Genomic DNA, 22,575 nt, shown 5'->3' with positions numbered 1-22,575 from the left:
AACCACCCTCTGTTTTCTATCCCTAAGCCAGTTACTTACCCACATACAGATGTTTTCTCCCAGTCCGAGCATTCTCATTTTATATACTAACCTTTTATGTGGTACAGTGTCAAATGCTTTGGAGAAGTCAAGATATGCGACATCCATTGACTCACCGCTGTCAAGTCTAGAACTTACCTCCTCATAGAAACTGATTAAATTAGTTTGGCATGACCGATCCCTCATGAAGCCATGCTGATATGGCGTTATTTGCTTATTTCCGTTGAGATGCTCTAAGATAGCATCTCTCAGAAAACCTTCAGTTTACTCACAACAGATGTTAAACTTACCGCCCTATAGTTTCCAGGCTCTGTTTTTGGACCCTTAATGAATATTGGCGCCACATATGCCATGCGCCAATCCTGTGGGGCATTCCCTGTCAGTATAGAGTCTGCAAATATCAGAAATAAGGGTCTGGCTATGACATTACTTAATTCTCTTAGGATACGGGGGTGTATGCCATCCGGTCCTGGCGATTTGTCTATTTTAATCTTTTTAAGTCGCTGTTGTACTTCTTCCTGGGTCAGACAGGACACTTTTAATGGGGAATTTATTTTTACATTCTGCATGTCATCTGACAGTTTATTTTCCTCAGTGAATACAATGGAGAAAAAAATATTTAACAGCTTTGCTTTCTCCTCGTCGCTCTCTGCGACTCCCCCCCCCCATTACTCTTTAAAGGACCGACACCTTCAGATTTATACTTTTTAACATTTATATAATTGAAGAACATTTTAGGGTTAGTTTTACTCTCTTTGGCAATTAATCTCTCGGTCTCTAGTTTGGCCGCTTTTATTTGTTTTTTACATGTTCTATTTTTTTCCTTATAGTTTTTCAGAGCTTCCGTGCCACCCTCCTGTTTTAGTGATTTATATGCTTTCTTTTTGTCATTTATTGCTTTCTTTACAGTTCTGTTTATCCACATTGGTTTCTTTTTGTTCCTTAACCTTTTATTCCCATACGGTATGTACCTCTCACAATGAGATTTTAGGATGCTGTTAAAGATATCCCATTTTGTGGCTGTATTTTTATTTTTGAGGACTTTGTCCCAGTTAGTGATAATTGGAAGGTTATTACTTTATAGTCACTATTTCCCAGGTGTCCCCCCAACCTGCACGTCTGTTGTTCTGTCAGGCCTATTGATAGTAGTCCTGGACGTGAGGACAAGAACAGGACATTTTCTATAAGTTTGCGGACGTTACGGAAGTATGGATGTGGCCAGCACATAGTGTGCTGTCCGCATCTTTTGCGGTCCTATCGAGATGAGTGGGTCTATATCCGACCTGCAAAAAAAGAGGATGGAATGTGGACCCAAACCATGGTTGTGTGCATGAGCTCTTAACCTGTTTTTTTTTCCTTGTTAGAATTGTAAGAGCTTTTTGGAGGCAGATATTCCTGAAGGTTTTTCAGCCAAAGCCAGAAGTGGATTCAAAAGGAATCAGAATTATGAAGGAAGAACGTATACTTATCTTTTCTACTGGATCCACTTCTGGCTTTCGCTGAAAAACCTGCTCGGGGGGGGGGGGGGGGGGCAGCAGCCAAGATGAACAGACGCTGGTGAGAGGAACTCCGTGGCTGGAGCTACACAAAAGGATACATTCTGACCAACACCACAGCCATTCATCAAAACAAAGACCCATGATGAAACCCTGCAATACTTGAAGCCTGAGCTGTGTAGTGGCACCTGAGGCAGTGCACAGATGAGCGGGGACGGGAGCCAGTGAAATCGCGCCGGGAGCCGGAGGAGCACGCCACGCGGCAAGCCTGCATAGAGTCCAGCAGTTTGCCCGGACACACCGGACTTGGTGAGAAGGGAGAAAGAGTGGGAGGCGGCAGACACATTACCTGTGGGGGAACAGTGTGATCTGGTTGCAGTGTCAGTCACTTCCTTGGTTTCCCGCCAGTCGGCCATTTTGCCCACACCTCCACTACCCAGTAACGGAGGGGGGTGAAAGAACACTAGCTCCTGCGCAGCAAAAATGAAAAGTGCATAGCGATCTGCTGGGCCTTATATAACAGCAGCAGGTCACTATATAAAAGACCAGAAGGAAATACAGATAAGGAGAGCGCAGACATAAGCTATTGCCCTACATATCATCTTACAAGACACACACAGGAGACAAGACAACCCCTCTGCAAGACAGCGGAAGGGCCATAAACAGAAATATACTACGTCCTAAAGAGGTCCATATCCTGAGTCCATTACAATAAATGACACTACAATGGGTCCACAAAAAGCACAGAGTGGTGCTGACAAATTGCGTGAATTCGCTAGACACCCAGAAAAGGGATCGCGGTCGCCAATAACGCAACAGAATGTCAATACAACAGCAAGTACAGCATCGGACCCACCAACGCCTATAACATCCCCTGGGGAAGACCAGGATGAACTCGCACTGAAACAAGTATCTGCCCAAGTTCTAGAGGCTATAACAGTTTGTAAGATATCCCTCACAGGGAAACTAGACAAAGTCAAAATTGATTTGGGGTCACTACGCCAAGACCTACACAACCTGTGAGAAAGAGTCCAGAACACCGAAGAGCGCATATCCCACAAAGAAGATGCTACTGCCACTGTTCCACGATCCATTTCTGATCTAAACACCAAAGCAGAACTCTGGACACAAAAAGCAGACGACCTAGAAAACAGACTTCGTAGAAACAACATCAGAATTATCGGTTTGCCTGAAAGAGCAGAAGGTCGTGCACCAGATGAGTTCATAGAAAAATGGATAAAAGAGCTTTTCCCTGATGCAGAGGAACGGGCACATAGAGTACCAGCAAAACCCCCGCCGCCAGGGGCTCCACCTCGCCCTATGCTTGCCAGGTTTCTCAACTGCAAAGACAGAGACAAGATACAGTGGGATGCGAAAGTTTGGGCAACTTTGTTAATCATCATGATTTTCCTGTATAAATCGTTGGTTGTTACGATAAAAAATGTCAGTTAAATATATCATATAGGAGACACACACAGTGATATTTGAGAAGTGAAATGAAGTTGCTTATATAGTAATGTTACACACTACTAAACCCACTGCGCTGTACTCCACCTGTGACAACACATGTCTGCCTTGGAGTCCATGGCTGAGCTAAAAATAATGTCATGGAACGTCAGGGGCCTGGGAACCCTGCAAAAGAGATCTATGTTATTTACCTTTACTAGGAATTCTAACCCACAAGTCCTATGTCTGCAGGACATATCTCACCAATAGCACTTTTAGAGACTTACAAAAGCCCTGGGTTCAATGGGCCGCACATTCCGATCCCACTTCCTCTTTCCGAGGAGTCTCCCTACTAATTCATAAACAACTGCGCTGGGAGGTAAAAGAACTAGTTGTTGATTCGGAAGGCAGATATGTCTTTGTTCACTCTGACAATGTACAATACACATTATTATGTATCTACAATCCTCCCCCTGGTTCAATACAAATGTTGTATCAGGCTGCCACATTCGCAGCCACTTACCTGCAGTCTAGAATAATATGCATGGGGGATCTCAATATGATGGTAGACCCCTCGATGGACGGATTCACGGATATAGTAGCCCCAGCAGGGATAGGGAGTTCTTCAAGACTTAAAGGGAACCTGTCACCGGGATTTTGTGTACAGAGCTGAGGACATGGGTTGCTAGATGGCTGCTAGCACATCCGCAATACCCAGTCCCCATAGCTCTGTGTGCTTTTATTGTGTAAAAAAAAAGCGATTTGATACATATGCAAATTAATCCGAGATAAGTCCTGTCGCTGACTCATCTCACATACAGGACTCATCTCAGGGACAGGACTCATCTCAGGGACAGGACTTATCTCAGGTTAATTTGCATATGCATCAAATGTTTTTTTTTTTACACAATGAAAGCAGACAGAGCTATGGGGACTGGGTATTGAAGAAATGCTAGCGGCCATCTAGCAACCCATGTCCTCAGCTCTATACACAAAATCCCGGTGACAGTTGGGAACCTGTTAAAGGGAACCTGAGTTTAGATGGTTTGATCTGTGGAGAGCTAGGCACCCCAGAGATAGGGTAAACTCCTGCCATAACAGTAGTCACAATTCCCTAACCCGAATAGACTACGTGCTAGGTAATGGATTGACTATGTTGAGCCTCAGGACTATACGATATCTATCTAGCGGTATATCGGACCACTCGCCAATGCTGGGGGTTATAACACGAGGCACTACCTCAGTAATGTACAGAATGAATATACACCGGTTCTGGTTGAACTCACTGGGTTCAGCAGACGGAACAAATTCTTGGAGCTCCATGCGGAAGAGACCAACTTAGCACTGGTATGGGACACGTTAAAAGCATTCCTTCGCTGGTCCCTGCATTCTAGCATATCCCACATTAAAAAAGACACTAAACGGTTAGAAGCAGAAATGGAGTCTCAATGTAGCACATTAAAACAACAATATATCCAGCACCCGACTGACTTTACCAGAACTTCTTGGCTTCAAGCGGTCAGGAAGTATCTTATGATACTTAAGGACAAAGCTGATAGGAAATTATTTTTCTTGAAACAGACAGCATTTGAACTAAGGAATCAATCAGCTAAACTTTTGGCCCAACTGATCCGTCACAACTCACCCTCCTTAACAATACTATCGATAAGGGACTCTGTAGGTCAGACACTTAACACACGACAAACAATCCTTCAGACCTTTACACAATTCTACCGAGAGCTATATAGAATCAGAGATAGGCGCATATTTGGAGAGCATACCTTTCCCCAAGCTCACCGCAGCACAAAGTACGCACTAAGGGTCCATTCAAACGTCCGTAATTTGGGTCCGCATTCGTTCCGCAATTTGCGGACCCATTCACTTTCAATAGGGCTGAAACAGATGCGAATCCGCATTTCCGGGATCCGCATCTGTTTTTTCGGGATCCGTTTTTTCGGGATCCGCAATTCCATTCCTGGAAAAAATAAAACATGCCCTATTCTTGTCCGCAATTGCGGACCAGAAAAGGCATTTTCTATTATAGTGTCTGTGATGGGCGTCCCGCAAATTGTGGATCGCACATTGCAGGTGTCCGTGTTTTGCGGATCCGCAAAACACTTACGGATGTGTGAATGGACCCTTATACCAACCAAGTAGCCTAGAAGAAATAACGCAAGTCATATTGGATCTCAATAATGGGAAGTCACCTGGGCCTGATGGGCTTCCTAAGGAAGTATATGCCAAATATGCAAAGGAACTAGCCACGCAATTACTGCTCACTTTACATGCAGCCCAGGAAACAGGACATTTGCCGGAGTCATTCATGGAAGCAACCATTATCTTATTACTTAAACCAGATAGAAGGAACTAGGGTATTGGCCACACGATTAAACCAGGTAACCCTGTCATTGGTGCACCAGGATCAGACAGGCTTCATGCCGGGGAAGTCTACTACAGAAAATATTAAGAGTTCAAGTAGTCACACAATTGGGTACTGGCTTCACTGGATGCAGCCAAGGCCTTCGACTCCATAGAATGGGTCTTGTTTTAACGCCTAAGGAGGTATGGCTTTGGCCCACAATTTCTTAAATGGATCACTCTCCTATATAGCAACCGGGTGAGCAGATTATTAATAAACGGGGAGCTCTCAGAAACATTCCATTTTCACAGGGGCACTAGACAGGGATGCCCGTCATCACCGCTCCTGTTTGCCCTTGCGATTGAGACACTGGCAATTAGAGTAAGAAATAGCAATAACTTAACTAGGGTGAAACTGGGGGAGGAGGCGCGTATTGGGCTATACGCAGATGACACGATCCTATATCTATCAACACCCAGCACATCACTTAAAGGGATTCTGTCACCTCGTTTTAGGTTATAGAGATGCAGACATGCACGGCTAGATCGCCGCTAGCATGTCCGCAATATACCTGTCCTATAGGGCTGTGTCCTTTTACTTAGATTAAAAAATGATTTTTATAGATATGTAAATGAGCCTTGTAAGGTGCCCAAGGGGCTGTACTAGCCTGTGAAGGAACCGCCTGCGTCCTCCGAATCTCCTCCTTTTTTCACAGTTAGATTGCCGTGAAATCAGTGCATATGCCTCTGGGCAGACCAAGCTGGACAGGCCCATCTCATAAATGAAGATGGTATTTGGAAATGGAAATGTCAGAAAAGCTGCCAACTTCTCACTTGGATATAAAGGTTTTGTCAACGTTCTCCCTATTGAATCAAGTGAGCTCCGGAAATGAAGAAAGCTTGCTATACTTATGGGCAGACCTCAGTACTGGCTAAGGCCTCATTCATAAAAATCCGTCCTGCCGAGTGCACAGGCGCACAGCGTCATTGGTTGCTATGACGCTGTGCGCTTCATGCCACCCCTGTTGTACAGTAATACACTCATATGATCTATACGAATGTATTACTGTACAGCAGCGGCACGAAGCGCACGGCGTCATAGCAACCAATGACGCTGTGCACTAATCAGGACGGGTTTTGACAGACCATTGTCCACATATGTGTGAATGAGGCCCTAAAGCTCAGGAAAATAAAAACAAATAGAAAAAACACCCTTCTAACCTTTCTAGTGCATATGTTTTTTTTTTTTTAATACAAAACCTGACAATTACGGGATTGCCCACCAATATCCACTTATGGTTCTAAGATGTGTGAATTATTATTTAAAATAGATTTATTAACAACACTTACAAAATAATATGCAAAATGCAATGATTACACCAAACGAAGAATAAATACATTTTGTAAAATACACATTTTTCATCAAAAAGAGAAAGCAAAACAGTATCTACAAAAGATTACATAGGCCGACAGATAAATAGACAGACACACAGACCAGTAGGCAATTAGATGACATTAGACAGACTGATAAGATTAGATAATTAGATAGATATAAGATTAGTAAGAGCAATAATTAGGTATGACATTAGACTAATCTCATATCTACTTATCTATTGCTCTGTCTACCTAATCTCATATCTATTAAATTATCTTTTGGTTTATCTAATCTAATATGTGTCTATCTAAATATCGATCGGCCTGTCTGCACAATGAAGTCACATGACCATACTGATGACTAGCTGCTACTAGCTTCATTGAGGAGGTAGCATATCCACGGGGGAAAATAAACTGCCTCTCACCAAAACCGAGTACAGTAGGGCAGAGCCAGTGCCAAGTGGGAAGGTGGCTACAGATAGATATTCCTTCTGATGCTGGGTCATTGCTTTGCTGGCGCTGTTCTGTGAAGACATGTAGACACTTAGACCTCGGCATTTCTGTTTTTTATTGAGCCATAATAATTCTCCCACAGAAGTACATGAACCCTGTACTGCATAATGAAGGATTTTACATGTACATTTATAGAACGGTGGACGAGTGTGGCGGGTGAGCTCTGGTAGATTCTCTCTGCGCTTGCACTTTTATTCCCTCGTCTATTTCCCTATACATTTTGGGACATTCGACTGTTTTGCGTTGTATGTTTATATGCAAACTATTTCTTTTCACAGACATGTATGTGATTACCCATTTTTTTTCCTCACCCAGTCTCTTTGCATTGGTTCATCTATAAAAAATAAAGAGGATATGTTTTTTTTATTCTGTGGTCCAGCGCTTGTTTCCTAGAGGTTATGGGTGCCGTTAATTTACTAGATTTTTATTTTTCATTATGTTTATTTATAGTATAATAAAGTCTGATAATTAATAATCTCCGATGGAAGATTCTGGAATAACTGCAGCGTGCATGTCTCGCGTCATGTTTGACTTTTCTTTCAGCTTTGACTGCAGCAGCGCGTGCTCCACAACACCGATCCTAATGTCCATTTGTACGTTCTCCTGCTTCAGCTTGGTTAAGGCTTGCTTCATCTTCACAAGGGGGGCTGTAAAGGGGAAAATACTGATTATTAATGCATTCAAAATAATCAAGGCAAGACTTTATGCTGCGCTGAGAGCTACTAGGAGTTTTTTGTTTTTTGCTTTTAACATAAAACAATTGCAGAGAGAGAGATTTGTACAGTACAGTCATAATAATAGTATATGCAACAGTGCCAACAGGTCATGACGACATTCAGCTACTCACAAAGGCATTGCCCATAAAATGGCACATTAAGAAGCAATTCCACTAAACATAGCCTAAGATAAAGTTGCATATATTGCCTCCCCTATTTGTAAAGAGACAATGGCTGGAAGGTTTGAAACTTGTCAAAGACAGCATATATGTATTAAGTAGAGTAAGGGCCACGGAGGAAGTTCACTAAATTTGTATGCCCTATTATCGTGTGAGAATGATTCCCAGCTAGAGAGGTCTTCTTCTAGTCCAGGGATCAGCAACCTCCGGCACTCCAGTTGTTGTCAAACTACGACTCCCAGGATGCTCCATTCACTTCTCTGGGAGTCCTGAGAACAGCCAAGGAGCTGTGCATGCTGGGAGTTGTAGTTTCACCACAATTGGAGTGCCGAAGGTTGCTGATCCCTGTTCTAGTCTATACATTTCCTGCACTTTGACAATCCACTCCTCAAGTGAAGGTGGTTGGTCACTCAGCCAGTGTAAGGGTATCAGTAACTTGGCTGCCATAAGCAATAGAGTGGGTAAATATGATTTAGAAAGAGGGTATGAGTCACTTGGTAGGTTAAGCAGCACTAGTGAAGGGGTAAGAGAGTTGATAGTAGAACAGATATGATTGATGGCTGCTGAGACATCCCTCCAAAATGGAACAACAAGTGGGCACGCTAGCCATATGTGTAAGGCAGAATTTTGTGCCAGGAGGGATTTGATCGTACTGTCATCCTACAGTTCACAGGAAGTCCGCCACTGGGGGGAAACTAAGTTCCTGTATACACATTAGAACAAGCAGTCAGGTCACTTGACTTGGTTCCCATAATGAAAAGGTTCAAAAAGTATGGATGCAAATAAGCTAGGGTGTAACAAATTAGACTGCTACTATACTGGTGGTGAGTTAGTAATATATGGAGTGCTTTTTTCAAAGGTGCTGTCCTTACTAAGTGATGGCTTATCATACCGTGGGGTCCCTATAAACTGTAGAACAGATTGCACTTTTTAGACTTCATTTAGAGGTATGTAAATTACATTTTTATTTATATACATTTTTAAGATTGGAAACATGCAAAGGAAAAAAACATTTTTTAAACACCATTCACCAAACACCTTAAAGGGGAGTTTCCAAGATTACTATGGGTTTTAACAGATATGCTCATGAAGTTGCTTACCAGATGTACATCTTCCCCAGGAAATACAAAATTACAGCTACCTTCATAAATTATTATTTTAAAGGATACTGATGCAAACTGGAAAAAACCCTTATAAAGGAGTGTATCTTGTTTGATATTATTTTCATCATTTAAAAATCTTTATTCTCTGACCTGTTAAGAAACTTACATGATGTTAACTGTAGTGAAAGTAATTTTGTGAGTATTTGTAAGTTATCCCCTCTCTTCCGATTCTCAGCTGTGTCATGTGACCAACACTCTGATCTCCAACTGACAAAGGACAGGAAGTGAGTTACTTTTCCATTCATTTCTATAATACTGACATTGAGGCTCCCATAGGAATATATAGAGAAATAGGTTTCCTGTCCACACACCAAATGCTGTGTTATTTGGACAGTCAGAAGAGAGGTTATAACTCACAAATACAGTCACTGGTAAGAAAATTACCTTTGTTAAAATGTACATCATGTACCTTTCTAACAGGTCAGACAATACAAATTTTGTGGGAGTGCTATTTTAAAATAAATATGTACATAGATCATGTAACGGCACCGTTTCAGCAGACAAGGGGTTAAAATCCGTTTAGGCGATATGCCCCTTTCCGAGAGACAGGCACAGCTACTGCAGAACACCAACCTCCCGAACTGGATACAAAATAGCACTCCAAACTGGAACCTCGCAAATAGCTGTCAGCAGGCGAACAGGAAAAGCATTCAGTCGGCTTACACTCCTGGCAATCAGTCTCCAACAGCATACAGGGAATCCCCCCAATAACGAGACAAGGCTCCGTCTTGAGGGTCAGCAGTGATCTGAAGTGCTGGCACACCCAGCCTGGTTTTTATTACAGTTTGTTGCAGATACAACATATCCCCACAATGCATCATGGTTTCCTCCCCTCTGTCCCGGAGACGACCGAAGACAATCCAATTATGTCTCAGGACAAAGGGGAGATCACCAATACACATGTGGAGACAACAGGACAGGAATCACCACCCAAACACACAATGGCACACCCCCACAGCAAACACAGACATTTAACATATCCCCAGATAGCTCAAGTCTGAGTGCATATCATTAGGTGAATGGCACTCAGAATACACAAATACAATAATATTAGCTATCTGGGTGCCCTCACATAACATACAATTTAACCGAACGCATAATAACATAAAATACAATTCTACAGACAGATTTAAGCTGTGCGGCCGGTCTGTTTTCTCCTTTAAAGTTACTATGGGCCATAATCCTGAGGCAAGAGGCTTTTAAACAGCCCTCTCCAAAACCCAGTGGCGAGGTTGGTTTCGCCACACATCCCCCCCCCCCAGGGAAGACTAACCAGATACCTGACCTCACGCCGGTCGGTACCTGAGTTAGTCTGGCAGCCCACCCACAACCCAATACTGGACCTGTTGAATTTAGTAGGCTGTCTCTGTCCAGTGAATCCACCAAGGTTATATTGGTAGCTGGTACTCCCGGTCTCTGAGTTGCTCCCTGGCTTGGAGTGGAGGTTGCTTTGTGGGCAGGGATCAGCGGGACTCTGCCCTGGTGCCATCACTACCACGGAAGAAGCCTGGTTGGAGTCTGGTTGTTGGAGGGAGAAACCGACTGTCTCCCCTTTGGCTAAACTGCCCTGTTGCTGGGGGACAGGAACAACTGTCCCTACCCCCTGTGCTGTAAGTGCAGAGACCACGGTCCCATCTGCACAGCTGTGGGGCTTACTGTCTCCCCCTGGTGCGTTAATCTGCCGCTGGGAAGGGGGGGTAACAAGCTCCTCTCCCATACATACTTCCAGCCGCTGGGGAGGGCGACCGACCGCCTCCGCTCCCAATACAGTGTCCTGCTGCTGGGGAAAGGAGACTGGGCTCTCTATTCCCTGTAGGACACTCTGCCGCTGGGGGACAGGACCGACTGTCTCTGCCCCCTGTAACTCCGTCTGCCGCTGGGGAATGGAGACTCGGCTCCCAATTCCCAAAAAATCATGCTGCTGCTGGGGGGCAGGAACAACTACCTCTGCCCCCTGCAACTCAGCCTGCCGCTGGGGAGGGAGGCCGCTGCTCTCCCCTCCCTGCACTTCACACTGCCGCTGGGGAATGGAGACTAGGCTCCCAATTCCCTGCAGGACCGGCGGAGAGACCTCGGTCCCATCTCTACCGGCCACCTGGGGTCCTTCCCAGTAACACTCTACAATATCTGCCCAGCTGAATGGCTCTGGATCTGGGTCTGTCACCTTACCGTCCTGCTGAGCCTTCTCAATGGAGTGGAAGAGATCTCGGTAGTCCTGCTCCAGTTCCCACTCCAGGGTTGCTAGGTGAGCCAGGTCTTTCTCTACCTCATGGGGGTCATCCCACTCATGCCTAGCCTCCCTCTCATAGAAAATGTCCTGAAGTCTGGACTGTGCAGGGCTCCCGAAGTCAGGCTCTGCAAAGGACTCCCATAACAAGCCAGGACCATCAAACTCCTCTCCCTCTGGCTTGTCATGCTCAGCTGTCCAGGGTATAAACTGTGCCACATACCACCAAAGCGCCTGGTAGGCATCCTCCAGCCATAGCTCCTGCCATACCCGGTGCTGTAGTTCTATCACCCATTCCTCCAGGGGCTGCTCTCCCAGGAAGGACATCCGCAGGGCCACTTGCTTCTGCAACCGCTGCTCTTCACTGGGGAGACTCTCACCTCGCTGGTATTGTACATTATCCAGGGCCTGGTACCAGATGCCTTTCCTTAATGCATCCCGGCCATCCAGGTCCTCCTCCTCATATAACACTGCTGGTTCCATCCTGGTGCTTTTAGGGTCGCTGTACTGGGACATGCGTTGCCCTTAAATTGTAGAATCCAAAGAAATGGTGTCTCCTGTAGCTGTCCTTCTGGCTGTAGGAACGATCCCGCTGCTTGCCACCAATGTAACGGCACCGTTTCGGCAGACAAGGGGTTAAGATCCGTTCAGGCGATATGCCCCTTTCCCGAGAGACAGGCACAGCTACTGCAGAACACCAACCTCCCGAACTGGATACAAAATAGCACTCCAAACTGGAACCTCACAAGTAGCTGCCAGCAGATGAACAGGAAAAGCATCCAATCAGCTTACACTCCTGGCAATCAGTCTCCAACAGCATACAGGGAATCCCCCCAATAACGAGACAAGGCTCCGTCTTGAGGGTCAGCAGTGATCTGAAGTGCTGGCACACCCAGCCTGGTTTTTATTACAGTTTGTTGCAGATACAACATATCCCCACAATGCATCATGGTTTCCTCCCCTCTGTCCCGGAGACGACCGAAGACAATCCAATTATGTCTCAGGACAAAGGGGAGATCACCAATACACATGTGGAGACAACAGGACAGGAATCACCACCCAAACACACAATGGCACACCCCCACAGCAAACACAGACATTTAACATATCCCCAGATAGCTCAAGTCTGAGTGCATATCATTAGGTGAATGGCACTCAGAATACACAAATACAATAATATTAGCTATCTGGGTGCCCTCACATAACATACAATTTAACCGAACGCATAATAACATAAAATACAATTCTACAGACAGATTTAAGCTGTGCGGCCGGTCTGTTTTCTCCTTTAAAGTTACTATGGGCCATAATCCTGAGGCAAGAGGCTTTTAAACAGCCCTCTCCAAAACCCAGTGGCGAGGTTGGTTTCGCCACAGATCATAAATAATGTTTAGTATCTGCTGGGAAACAAAATATCTATATGAATAACTCTTCTGCATAATTTATTCAATAAAGTTTGTTTTTCAAATATTTTGTGCATTCTAACTTTTTTTAAACTCTGTTCCTGCCATTTACAATGTCACAGCCAGAGTTCCACATTTGGTATCTCAGATCCTGGCATTTAAAGGTCTGTCATTTACAGCTGTCCTCCTGTACAGGTGATCATGCGGGCACTGCTGTTGTGTACAGTACATGTTATCACAAGGTGATATAGAATTATTTATCTGAAAGTGATTCCACACTTAACTCTTACACACACCAGGTTGTGGTGCCGCGTGTAGAGTTCGCACATGGTCACGCTCTGAGCCCGTGATTCACAACTTGCCCTGCAAAAAACAACCCTTAAGGGGAGTTTCCAAAATTACTATAGGTTTTAACAGATAAGCTCATGAAGTTGCTTACTGCATGTAAATCTTCCCAAGAAATACATAACAAAATTACAGCTACCTCCATAAATTATTATTTTAAAGGATACTGATGCAAACTGGAAAAACCCCTTATAAAGGAGTGTATCTTGTTTAATATTATTTTCATTATTTAAAAATGTTTATTCTCTGACCTGTTAAGAAAATTACATCATGTAAACTGCAGTGAAGGTAATTTTTGTGAGTATTTGTAAGTTATCCCCTCCCTTCCGATTCTCAGCTGTGTCATGTGACCAACACTCTGATCTCCAACTGACAAAGGACAGGAAGTGAGTTACTTCTCCATTAATTTCTATAACACTCTATATAGCTATGTTAACAGAAAACAAAACAAAACAAAAAAAATTATGGCTCTTGGAAGGTGGGGAAGTAAAATCTAAAATGAAAACAATAAAAATAGGCCGTGTCCTTTCAGCTCTTCTCCACTAGTTGGTGGTGACATTCCCTTTAAGAACATTTTTAATTGGCCTTATCTAAAAAAAATCTGTATTGTGGTCTCCCTCTGTTATCCCTCTTGAAAATGTACTGTATGAAAAATAATCGAAAACTGGGTGTTACCACAATGTGTGTACACAATCTGACACTGTCAGATGATTTATTAGTGTCAACGTGTGTAGGGACATTGACAAGGAGAAGGGTAACACTTCTCCTTGTCAATTCCAAGAAGTGGATTTCCAGCATTGTTAGTGTATGAAGAAATGCAACCAATTACTAAAAGAGACTTGCAAGGCATACTGATAGATCCTCTGTAATCCGAGTCCACTGTTTACTAGGTTATTCATATGACATTCACAAACACAACACGGCCCAGGATGCCAACACCTTCAGACAGAAACATAGCGTCATATGAGCGATACGGTGATTGTGGGGCTGTGTCAGTAATCCTACTGTAGAATACGCCAGTAATGACAGATTGCATTCGGCTGCACAGAAAACGTACATAAGAGGTTGGGTGTCCCTTAAATGTACACAGCTATAAAACAATTCATGTGAATTTGGAAGCTTCTGAACCCTGCAATTATTGTGTAACTGAAAAAGCATCTGTCAGCATGATCAACCCTATGAAACCAGACATAACTCCTCATAGGGTTAATCATGCTGATTAAAAAGCTGCTTTTATTATGTTTCTACATTGCCCGATTTTCGAGGAATCACTCTTTTTATAATTATACTAATTAGATAGAGACACAGCACAGGCGTGAGACGACAAGGGGGAGATGATCAAACTGGTGTAAAGTAGAACTGGTTTAGCGAGAGAACACGTGATACAAAGCTGCGGGCACCAACGTGTACAACTCTGAACTCCAGTATATCAGTGCACTGAAGCAGACTAGAACAGAGCATTTTCTTGGCCACGTCTGGGGAACGACCCATTTTAGACGTCCTGGAGTTCAGCATAAGAGCAATAGCAGACATGGTTATCAATAAAGGACCTTCTTACCAGCTGGAAGCCATGGCTAGCCATCATAGGGTATCTTCGAGAAGCCACAGCAAAAATCGGAGGCTGAAACTTACATTTTGTCAAGCATGCGCCAACGGATCCAAATGAAGATCAGCCTCCAATGTCATTGGAGCCAGCCAATGGATTTGATGAAGATATAGGCACATAAATCCTAAATCAAATCCTGAATGTGTGAACATACTTTTACATGGACAACTAACCTTATAATATAAGTCATGCCTCCATCTCTGACCCCAAGTGGAGCCCTCAGTCGCCCTCCTGAATTATACTAAGGGTACATTCACACGACCGTAGGCGGTCCATGCCCGTATTGTGGACTGCAAACAACCCATTGACTTGAATGGGTGTGCAGTTCTCAAGTTTCGGCGCGGTGCGGAATGGAGGGCTTTTTGGGTCGCTGCCTTTGCACTGCAAAAGAAAGGACATGTCCTATAGTTTGCTGCATATTGCTGATCGTGGACCTATTCAAGTCAATGGGTCTGCGCCGCAAGATGGGATTCGAACAGCCAGTTCCTGTGCATTGCGAACCGCAGTTTTGGCGGCTTACGTTCGTGTGAATGTACCACATTGAAATGACAATCACAATAAAATGGGAAGCGGATCAGATTCAATCACGTTCCTTCCTTCATACTTACCACCATCTGAAATGCTGCTTCCCTTTTCTTCAATTTCCTGCTTTACCTTCTCTAATTCTTCATTTAGCTTAAAATAAATAACTTGAATTAACATTTTTTATTTCTATATATTTATCCCAGATAATACAATAAATATTCATTGAGCCAGGGCCATGTGCCACTGAATGTATTACAACAGAGAAAGGGTTCCTCCAACAGGATGTACTTCATAAGATGCTTCATGTGAGTTACTACATACAGATGTAGTAGAGTTAACACTCACGATTTATCAGACGTGTTATCTAAACTAAATGCGCGAAGCAAACACCTTCAATTGCTTTTCAATGGATTTTTTCTCAAGATAACGCAATGAGTTAAGAAATTTGAGTAAGGCTACTCTCACACTGGCGTTTTGGCTTTCCGTTAGTGAGATCAGTTCAGGGCTCTCACAAGCGGTCCAAAACGGATCAGTTCGCATTCTAATGTATTCTGAATGGAAAGGGATCCGCTCAGAATGCATCAGCTTTGCAATTAGTTCCGTCTCCTTTCCGCTTTGAAGGCGGACACCAAAACTCTGCTTGCAGCGTTTTGGTGTCCGTCTGATGAAACTGAGCCAAACGGAACATTCTTTTTTCACTCCATTCCACCCTCACAAAATATGTTTGTTTCAAGTTTTTTTTTGCAGTTTCTCAGTACATTACATTTGGTATGAAATGCATCTTGAACACCATTGAAAGTCAATGGAGGACAGATCCGTTTTCGTGCCAGATTGTGTCAGTGACGTCCCCATTGACTTACATTGTGTGTCAGGACGGATCCGTTTTCACTGACACAATCTGGCACAATAGAATACGGATCCGTCCTCTATTGATTTTCAATGGTGTTCAAGACGGATCCATCGTGGCTATGTAAAGATAATACAAACGGATCTGTTCTGAACGGATGCAGATGTTTGTGTTTTCTGAACGGATCAGTCTGTGCAGATCCATGACGGATCCGCACCAAATGCCTTAAGAGCTTGAGTGCTAACCCTGCTACATCTGTACACAGACTTTCATTTAGTTTGATGTGTTTTAAATTTGTTATTAACAGCACCAAACCAATGTGGGGGTCAGCGGTTTTTCCTTTTTATTTTTTGCTTGTTTTCTTAAAGTACAAGTAGTATTTTTTAATGGCCCCATTTCATACCAAATGTAATGTACTGAGAAACTGCAAAAAAACCTTGAAACAAACATATTTTGGGAGGGTGGAATGGAGTGAAAAAAGAAGATCCAGCATTATTATAGAGTTTCGGTATTATGGCTTTTAAAAACGTGAATATATAAAACATCAGAAACTAATGGCGTTATCATGGCGTTTACTATGCGGTAAAAATTACATGATAACCTAATTCTGTGGGTCTGTACAATCACGGCAATGCTATTTAAAAAGAAAACTTTAACAAAAGAATGGCTGGGGGGTATAGTAATTGCACTCAATCGGGGATAGAGGGACCACCTTCCCTTTGTCTAGACTCTAACCTCTATGCTGCAGTTGCTATTGACCATGACATCTCAGTGGATAAATGGCCGTGATTGAAGTAATCTCTGATCCGGGCAGCTGCAGGTTGGTGGGTGACCTCAGCAGTCGTGTGCCATTCATGAACACGTGACCACTGAGGCTACTAATTGGCTGTAGCAGTCACGTAAAAAAATTTATAAAAAAATAAAAAGTGGACTATACTCCTAGTGCTCAAAATGTGAGGGTGCGTGCCCCTAAAGGGATTTGGTCCAACTCATCCCTAAAGACGAGAAATCCAAAACCACACAAGGGATGGAGGCAGCATTCCAAATATCTTTCAAAATGTGGTTCTCCTTTATTCCAGATGCAACGTTTCGGCTGTCATAGCCTCTATGAAGCAAGTTTGATAAAGACTGTGGGCCAGATTTATCATTAGCTCAGGTCAGAATAATGGACTGAAAAAGTCCCCAAAAAATGCGCAAACGCTAAAACTGCGCACAAATTTGCAACTTTTTTCTGCTCTGCACTATGAAAGTGGGCGTGTTTTCTTATATCAGTGATGGTGAACCTTTTAGAAACCGAGTGCCCAAACTGTAACCCAAAACCCACTTATTTATCACAAAGTGCCAACACAGCAATTTACCCTGAATACTACAGTCCAATACAGTATATTATATCTTCCATGTACTTTATCATTTAGATATAATAGCTTGCCTACATTCAATGCACTGCCCGTGCTTTCAAAGTGTGCCCTGCGCTGATGAATGGCAGGAAGAGTCTAACCATAGACTTTTTCCAGGGCGTGGGTGCCCACAGAGAGAGCTCCGAGTGCCGCCTCTGGCACCCGTGCCATAGGTTCGCCATCACTGTCTTATATAAATGAATCTCTAGACAGATTTACTATTGGGACTATTTAAAAAGTCGCCAAACAGTCGCAATTTCGCTCCAGTGAGGACAATGCTCATGTTATGAGACTTTTTAATAGAACATGGAACTTTTTCATAAAAATGTGCGACTTTTTCGTAAAGATGTGCGACTTTTGTAAAGCTGCTTACTGACGGATAAACTGCTACCGTCAAACCACATTTATTACAGTCTTAAAGGGCCGTTCATAAATCTGACTTGGCTAAAACTGACTTTAGCCATATGTGAAAGTGGAGTGAGCTGTCAGAGTCATGATAAATCTGGCCCTGTAACAGCCAAAATGTTGCATCTGGAATAAAGGAGAACAGCTTTTTGCAAGATATTTGGACTGCTGCCTCTACCCCTTGTTCTGTGATTTATGTAAAATGGTTAGTGACCACTGCGGTGTAGTGGGGACTTCATTGACAGTGTGGAGCAGTAGGAAAACTAAAAAATTAGCGAGGGTTTAGAAAACCCTTTGAATGTAACAGCTACCTGCAGCCTCCACTAGAGGGCGCATGGAGACTTACTGTGTACCCAGTCACATTATTGAGTTCAATGTAAAAAGAAGTACGGTATGCAGTTAGGACCTAAGTCTTTGAAGGAGCAATTGACATGTACACCTTTACTTCTGTGCTTAGATACAATTACTTGACATTACAGGCCCAACATTTGCAGCAGAATGTCAGTCACAACTGCAAGACAACGTGCCCAGCTTTGTCAGGTACAGCATTGTCATGGGTACATTGTGTGCATCCAAACCAATAGAAGAAAAGGAAAATGACGAAATACCATCAGAATTGGAGCAGGACAGAGTTGTCCTGTAATGCCAATTAATCATAATTCAACATAAGGTAATTTAATGGACATTTATTATGAACTCCATCTAGAAGGTCTTAAAGGATAACTGTCACATTTAGACCCCAATTTCAATTTTCATATATGTAGTCACTAATAACATGATATTCCAGAATCAGTTACTATTAGACTGACTTACCCCATATTTAATAAGATTCAGCCCTTAGCAACCAGTCTGCATAAAACTGCAATCTCACTATTCAGTTAAGATGGCCGCCACTGCCCTCACCCTGAGGCTAATCCCGCCTGCCCTCACTAGCCAGTAACAATAGCCCCCCAAAAGTGTCAGTAACCAGAGCCCTCCCCCTAAAGGGTTAATCTCCTGCAGCACAAAGGGGTCCTCTTACCACATGTTGCATTTATTTATACACTGAGCAGATGGCAGATCTCCCTTCCCTGGCCTGCGCTGCTTCAACTCTGCCTTCTCCAGCTCTGCTGAGTGAGGGAGCGTCTGCCAAGCGCAGGGACAGGGAGAAGTGCACACAGCCCTGGCACTGGTATCAGCTGCTGGGGAGGACCTGGCTTTAATCATTTACTTACAGTCCCTGGCTGTCAGTAATCTGACCTTGCATGCAGCGTGCTTCTGCGTCCTCCGCCCTTCAACACAGACGGACCCTGCCTAGCAACCCTATTTTAAGCAGAGGTAAAAGTAGGCAGTACAGGGACCAAAACTGTGGAATTAAGAGGTAATTGAATACACAGTGAAAAGTTGAAATAGGGCCACCAAGGAGATATTAATCACCACAATCCAATACTCAAAAAAAAAAAACGACAGTTATCCTTTAAGCTCTTATACCTCTTACTATTGAAGGTTTACTTGGAGAAGAACATCACCCCCTTCATTAAAGTATAACTGTCATATATTTTTTTGGGGAGTATTGGATTGTGGTGATTGATATCTCCTTGGTGGCCCTATTTCAACTTTTCACTGTGTATTCAATTGCCCCTTAATTCCACAGTTTTGTTCCCTGTACTGCCTACTTTTACCTGTGCTTAAAATAGTGTTGCTAGGCAGGGTCCGTCTCTCTGTTGAAGGACGGAGGATGCAGAAGCACACTGCGTGCAAGGTCACATTACTGACAGTAAGGGACTGTAAGTAAATGATTAAAGCCAGGTCCTCCCCAGCAGCTGATAACAGTGCCTGGGCTGTGTGCACTTCTCCCTGTCCCTGCGCTTGGCAGACGCTCCCTCACTCAGCAGAGCTGGAGAAGTAGAGTTGGAGCAGCGCAGACCAGGGAAGGGAGATCTGCTGTCTGCTCAGTGTATAAATGAAAGCAACATGTGGTAAGAGGACCCCTTTGTGCTGCAGGAGATTAACCCTTTAGGGGGAGGGCTCTGGTTACTGACACTTTTGGGGGGCTATTGTTACTGGCTAGTGAGGGCAGGCGGGATTAGCCTCAGGGTGAGGGCAGTGGCGGCCATCTTAACTGAATAGTGAAATTGCAGTTTTATGCAGACTGGTTGCTAAGGGCTGAATCTTATTAAATATAGGGGTGAGTCAGTCTAATAGTAACTGATGCTGGAATATCATGTTATTAGTAACTACATATATGAAAATTGAAATTGGGGTCTAAGTGTGACAGTTATCCTTTAAGTAACCAGACTTATTAGAGCTGAAATGTAACAACATAAGATCTTTGACCATTACCGTTTGAAAAAATAAATCAGCCGTTTTTTTTGCCCAAAAGATCTTTCATTGAAATAATAATCATTTGTCAATGAAAGATCTTTTTTTGTTTTTGAACAAAAGTTCCCAGAAAGATGTTTGGTCCATCGCCTGCTTTCACTGGATAAGTATGGGCAGTTTACACAACTGTAACACCCAATATGGACTAAAATGTGTACGGCTGTGCGTGTGAAATGGTTGTTCCCCAGATGATTGACTGTTCAAACATCAAAAGTTCTTCTATCTTTAGATATGTGTATGGCCACCTTAAAGAGGACCTGTCACCTCTCCTGACATGCCGGTTTAATAGCTTCATGCATTCCCCATGTAATAACAATTCTGGAGCATCTATTCTTATATCTGTATGTGGTGTCATTCCTTTATTATTTCTACTAGAAGTTATTAATGAATTGCCAGCAGTCTGCAGTAAGGGTACAGAGGGGAGGTAACAAGATGGGGGTGTCCCTGCACAGTCTGACCATGGCAGCACTGATTGGATAGAGTCAGTCTGTGCAGGTACACGCCCCCAACTGGTTACCACCCCTCTGTACCCTTACTGCAGACTGCTAGCAACGCATTCATAACTTCTAGCTGAAATAATACAGGAATGGCACAACATAGAGTCATAAGAATAGCTGCTCCCGAATTGTTACTACACGGGGAATGCATGAAGCTATTAAAACAGGCATGTCAGGAGTGGTGACAGGTGCTCTTTAACACAGCCCCCGTTTTCATTATACGCCAGACCGGATTAAGGGATACGCCAACATAAATAGCAGTGCTGCAATGACTACATTGAGCTCTGCATTTACAACCTGCTGATACCACACTGTATATATGCATATTTATTGTGAAGGACATCATACCTATTCCATTTTGTTCCTGTCTCCCCCTCCTTCTTTCTCATACTCAATTATTCTCATGCTGAAGTTTGCATTTTGACATTATGGTTAGATCAGAATGTTCTAAACTCAAGGCTGAGTACTTTGTCTTTACTGTTAATTAAAAATCACAGCAGATGATCTTCAATTGGAATGCTTTTATTTGCTGAGTACATTAGGTAGACACGTGGCAGTTCGTGGTAACGTTTTCGGCGGGTAGGCCTTCGTCAGACACTATGCCGCAGTCGGTAGCCAGGATAGAGAGGGTGTTCACACCTAGTAGAATGGTGCATATAGCATCTTGAAGGAAGAGTATATATGTGACATAGTGTCTGACGAAGGCCTACACAAACTGCCACATGTCTACCTAATGTACTCGGCAAATAAAAGCATTCCAATTGAAGATCATCAGCTGTGATTTTTAATTAACAGTAAAGACAAAGTATTCTGCCTTGAGTTTAGAACATTCTGATCTAACCATAATGTCAAAATGCAAACTTCAGCATGAGAATAATTGAGTATGAGAAAGAAGGAGGGGGAGACAGGAACAAAATGGAATAGGTATGATGTCCTTCACAATAAATATGCATATATACATTGTGGTAAAAGCATTCCAATTGAGGAAATCTGCTGGGATTTTTAATGAATTGTAAACTGGGGTGGGAACCCTTTGCACAGCAATATCTGCACAGAGTGCGACAAAGCTCTTACAATCATATTACTTTGTCTTTACTTCTATGAGAACCTTTGTAATAATTTCATTCCTTTTTGGCCTAAAGCCATTATGATATGCCATTGGTATATATACACGCATGTTGAAACTAAATTGAAGGTCATTTTATGGAGAACAGACCTCCCTTCTTTCCTGAGCCACTCGACTTAACCCTTAATTTGGCCCCATGATCACATCAGTAGAACTGACTACGCTCCCACATATATATTATTGGCAAATGGATGTTTTTTTATATATATATATTGTGACAGAGTGTCTGGAGAAGTAGTGGATGGGGTCTATGTGTGCCCAAGATTTCTCACTTCTGTCATTTAAAAGCAACCAGGGAAATGTTCAGGAGAGGTCTGTGCAATTCGGGGTTTGCATAAAACCTGTTCTTAGGGCCTGTGTTGCTGGAGTGGGGAGAGAAGGGTGGGCCCCACTCCATCCGGACAGTCCGGCTTTTGGGCTGTCAGGTAATTACTCCTCAGGTGTGCTGGCCTGATATAAGGCTGAGAATGCAGACACAGCTCGCTCAGCCTGGGAACAGGTTACCTGCATGGAGCCTGTGAGAGCACTTCAAGAGGTACGGACTTTGCTATT

The 22,575-nt window shown here is 43.4% G+C and overlaps 1 protein-coding gene across 1 annotated transcript in view; it reads right to left on the bottom strand.

The window, feature by feature from the left end:
• Positions 1-6,054: 6,054 nt before the first annotated feature.
• Positions 6,055-22,575, bottom strand: part of IFT57 (intraflagellar transport 57) — a 54,872-nt gene continuing 38,351 nt past the window's right edge. The window contains 2 exon segments of the mRNA XM_044285022.1: positions 6,055-7,873; positions 15,474-15,540. Of these exon segments, the coding sequence (XP_044140957.1) occupies positions 7,695-7,873; positions 15,474-15,540 (246 nt within the window). The 3' untranslated portion in view covers positions 6,055-7,694.

The sequence above is a fragment of the Bufo gargarizans genome, chromosome 3 (genome assembly GCF_014858855.1).
Source record: "Bufo gargarizans isolate SCDJY-AF-19 chromosome 3, ASM1485885v1, whole genome shotgun sequence".
Classification (NCBI taxonomy): domain Eukaryota; kingdom Metazoa; phylum Chordata; class Amphibia; order Anura; family Bufonidae; genus Bufo; species Bufo gargarizans.
Note: the sequence above shows the minus strand (reverse complement) of the source record. Positions and strands in the feature narration are given on the sequence as shown.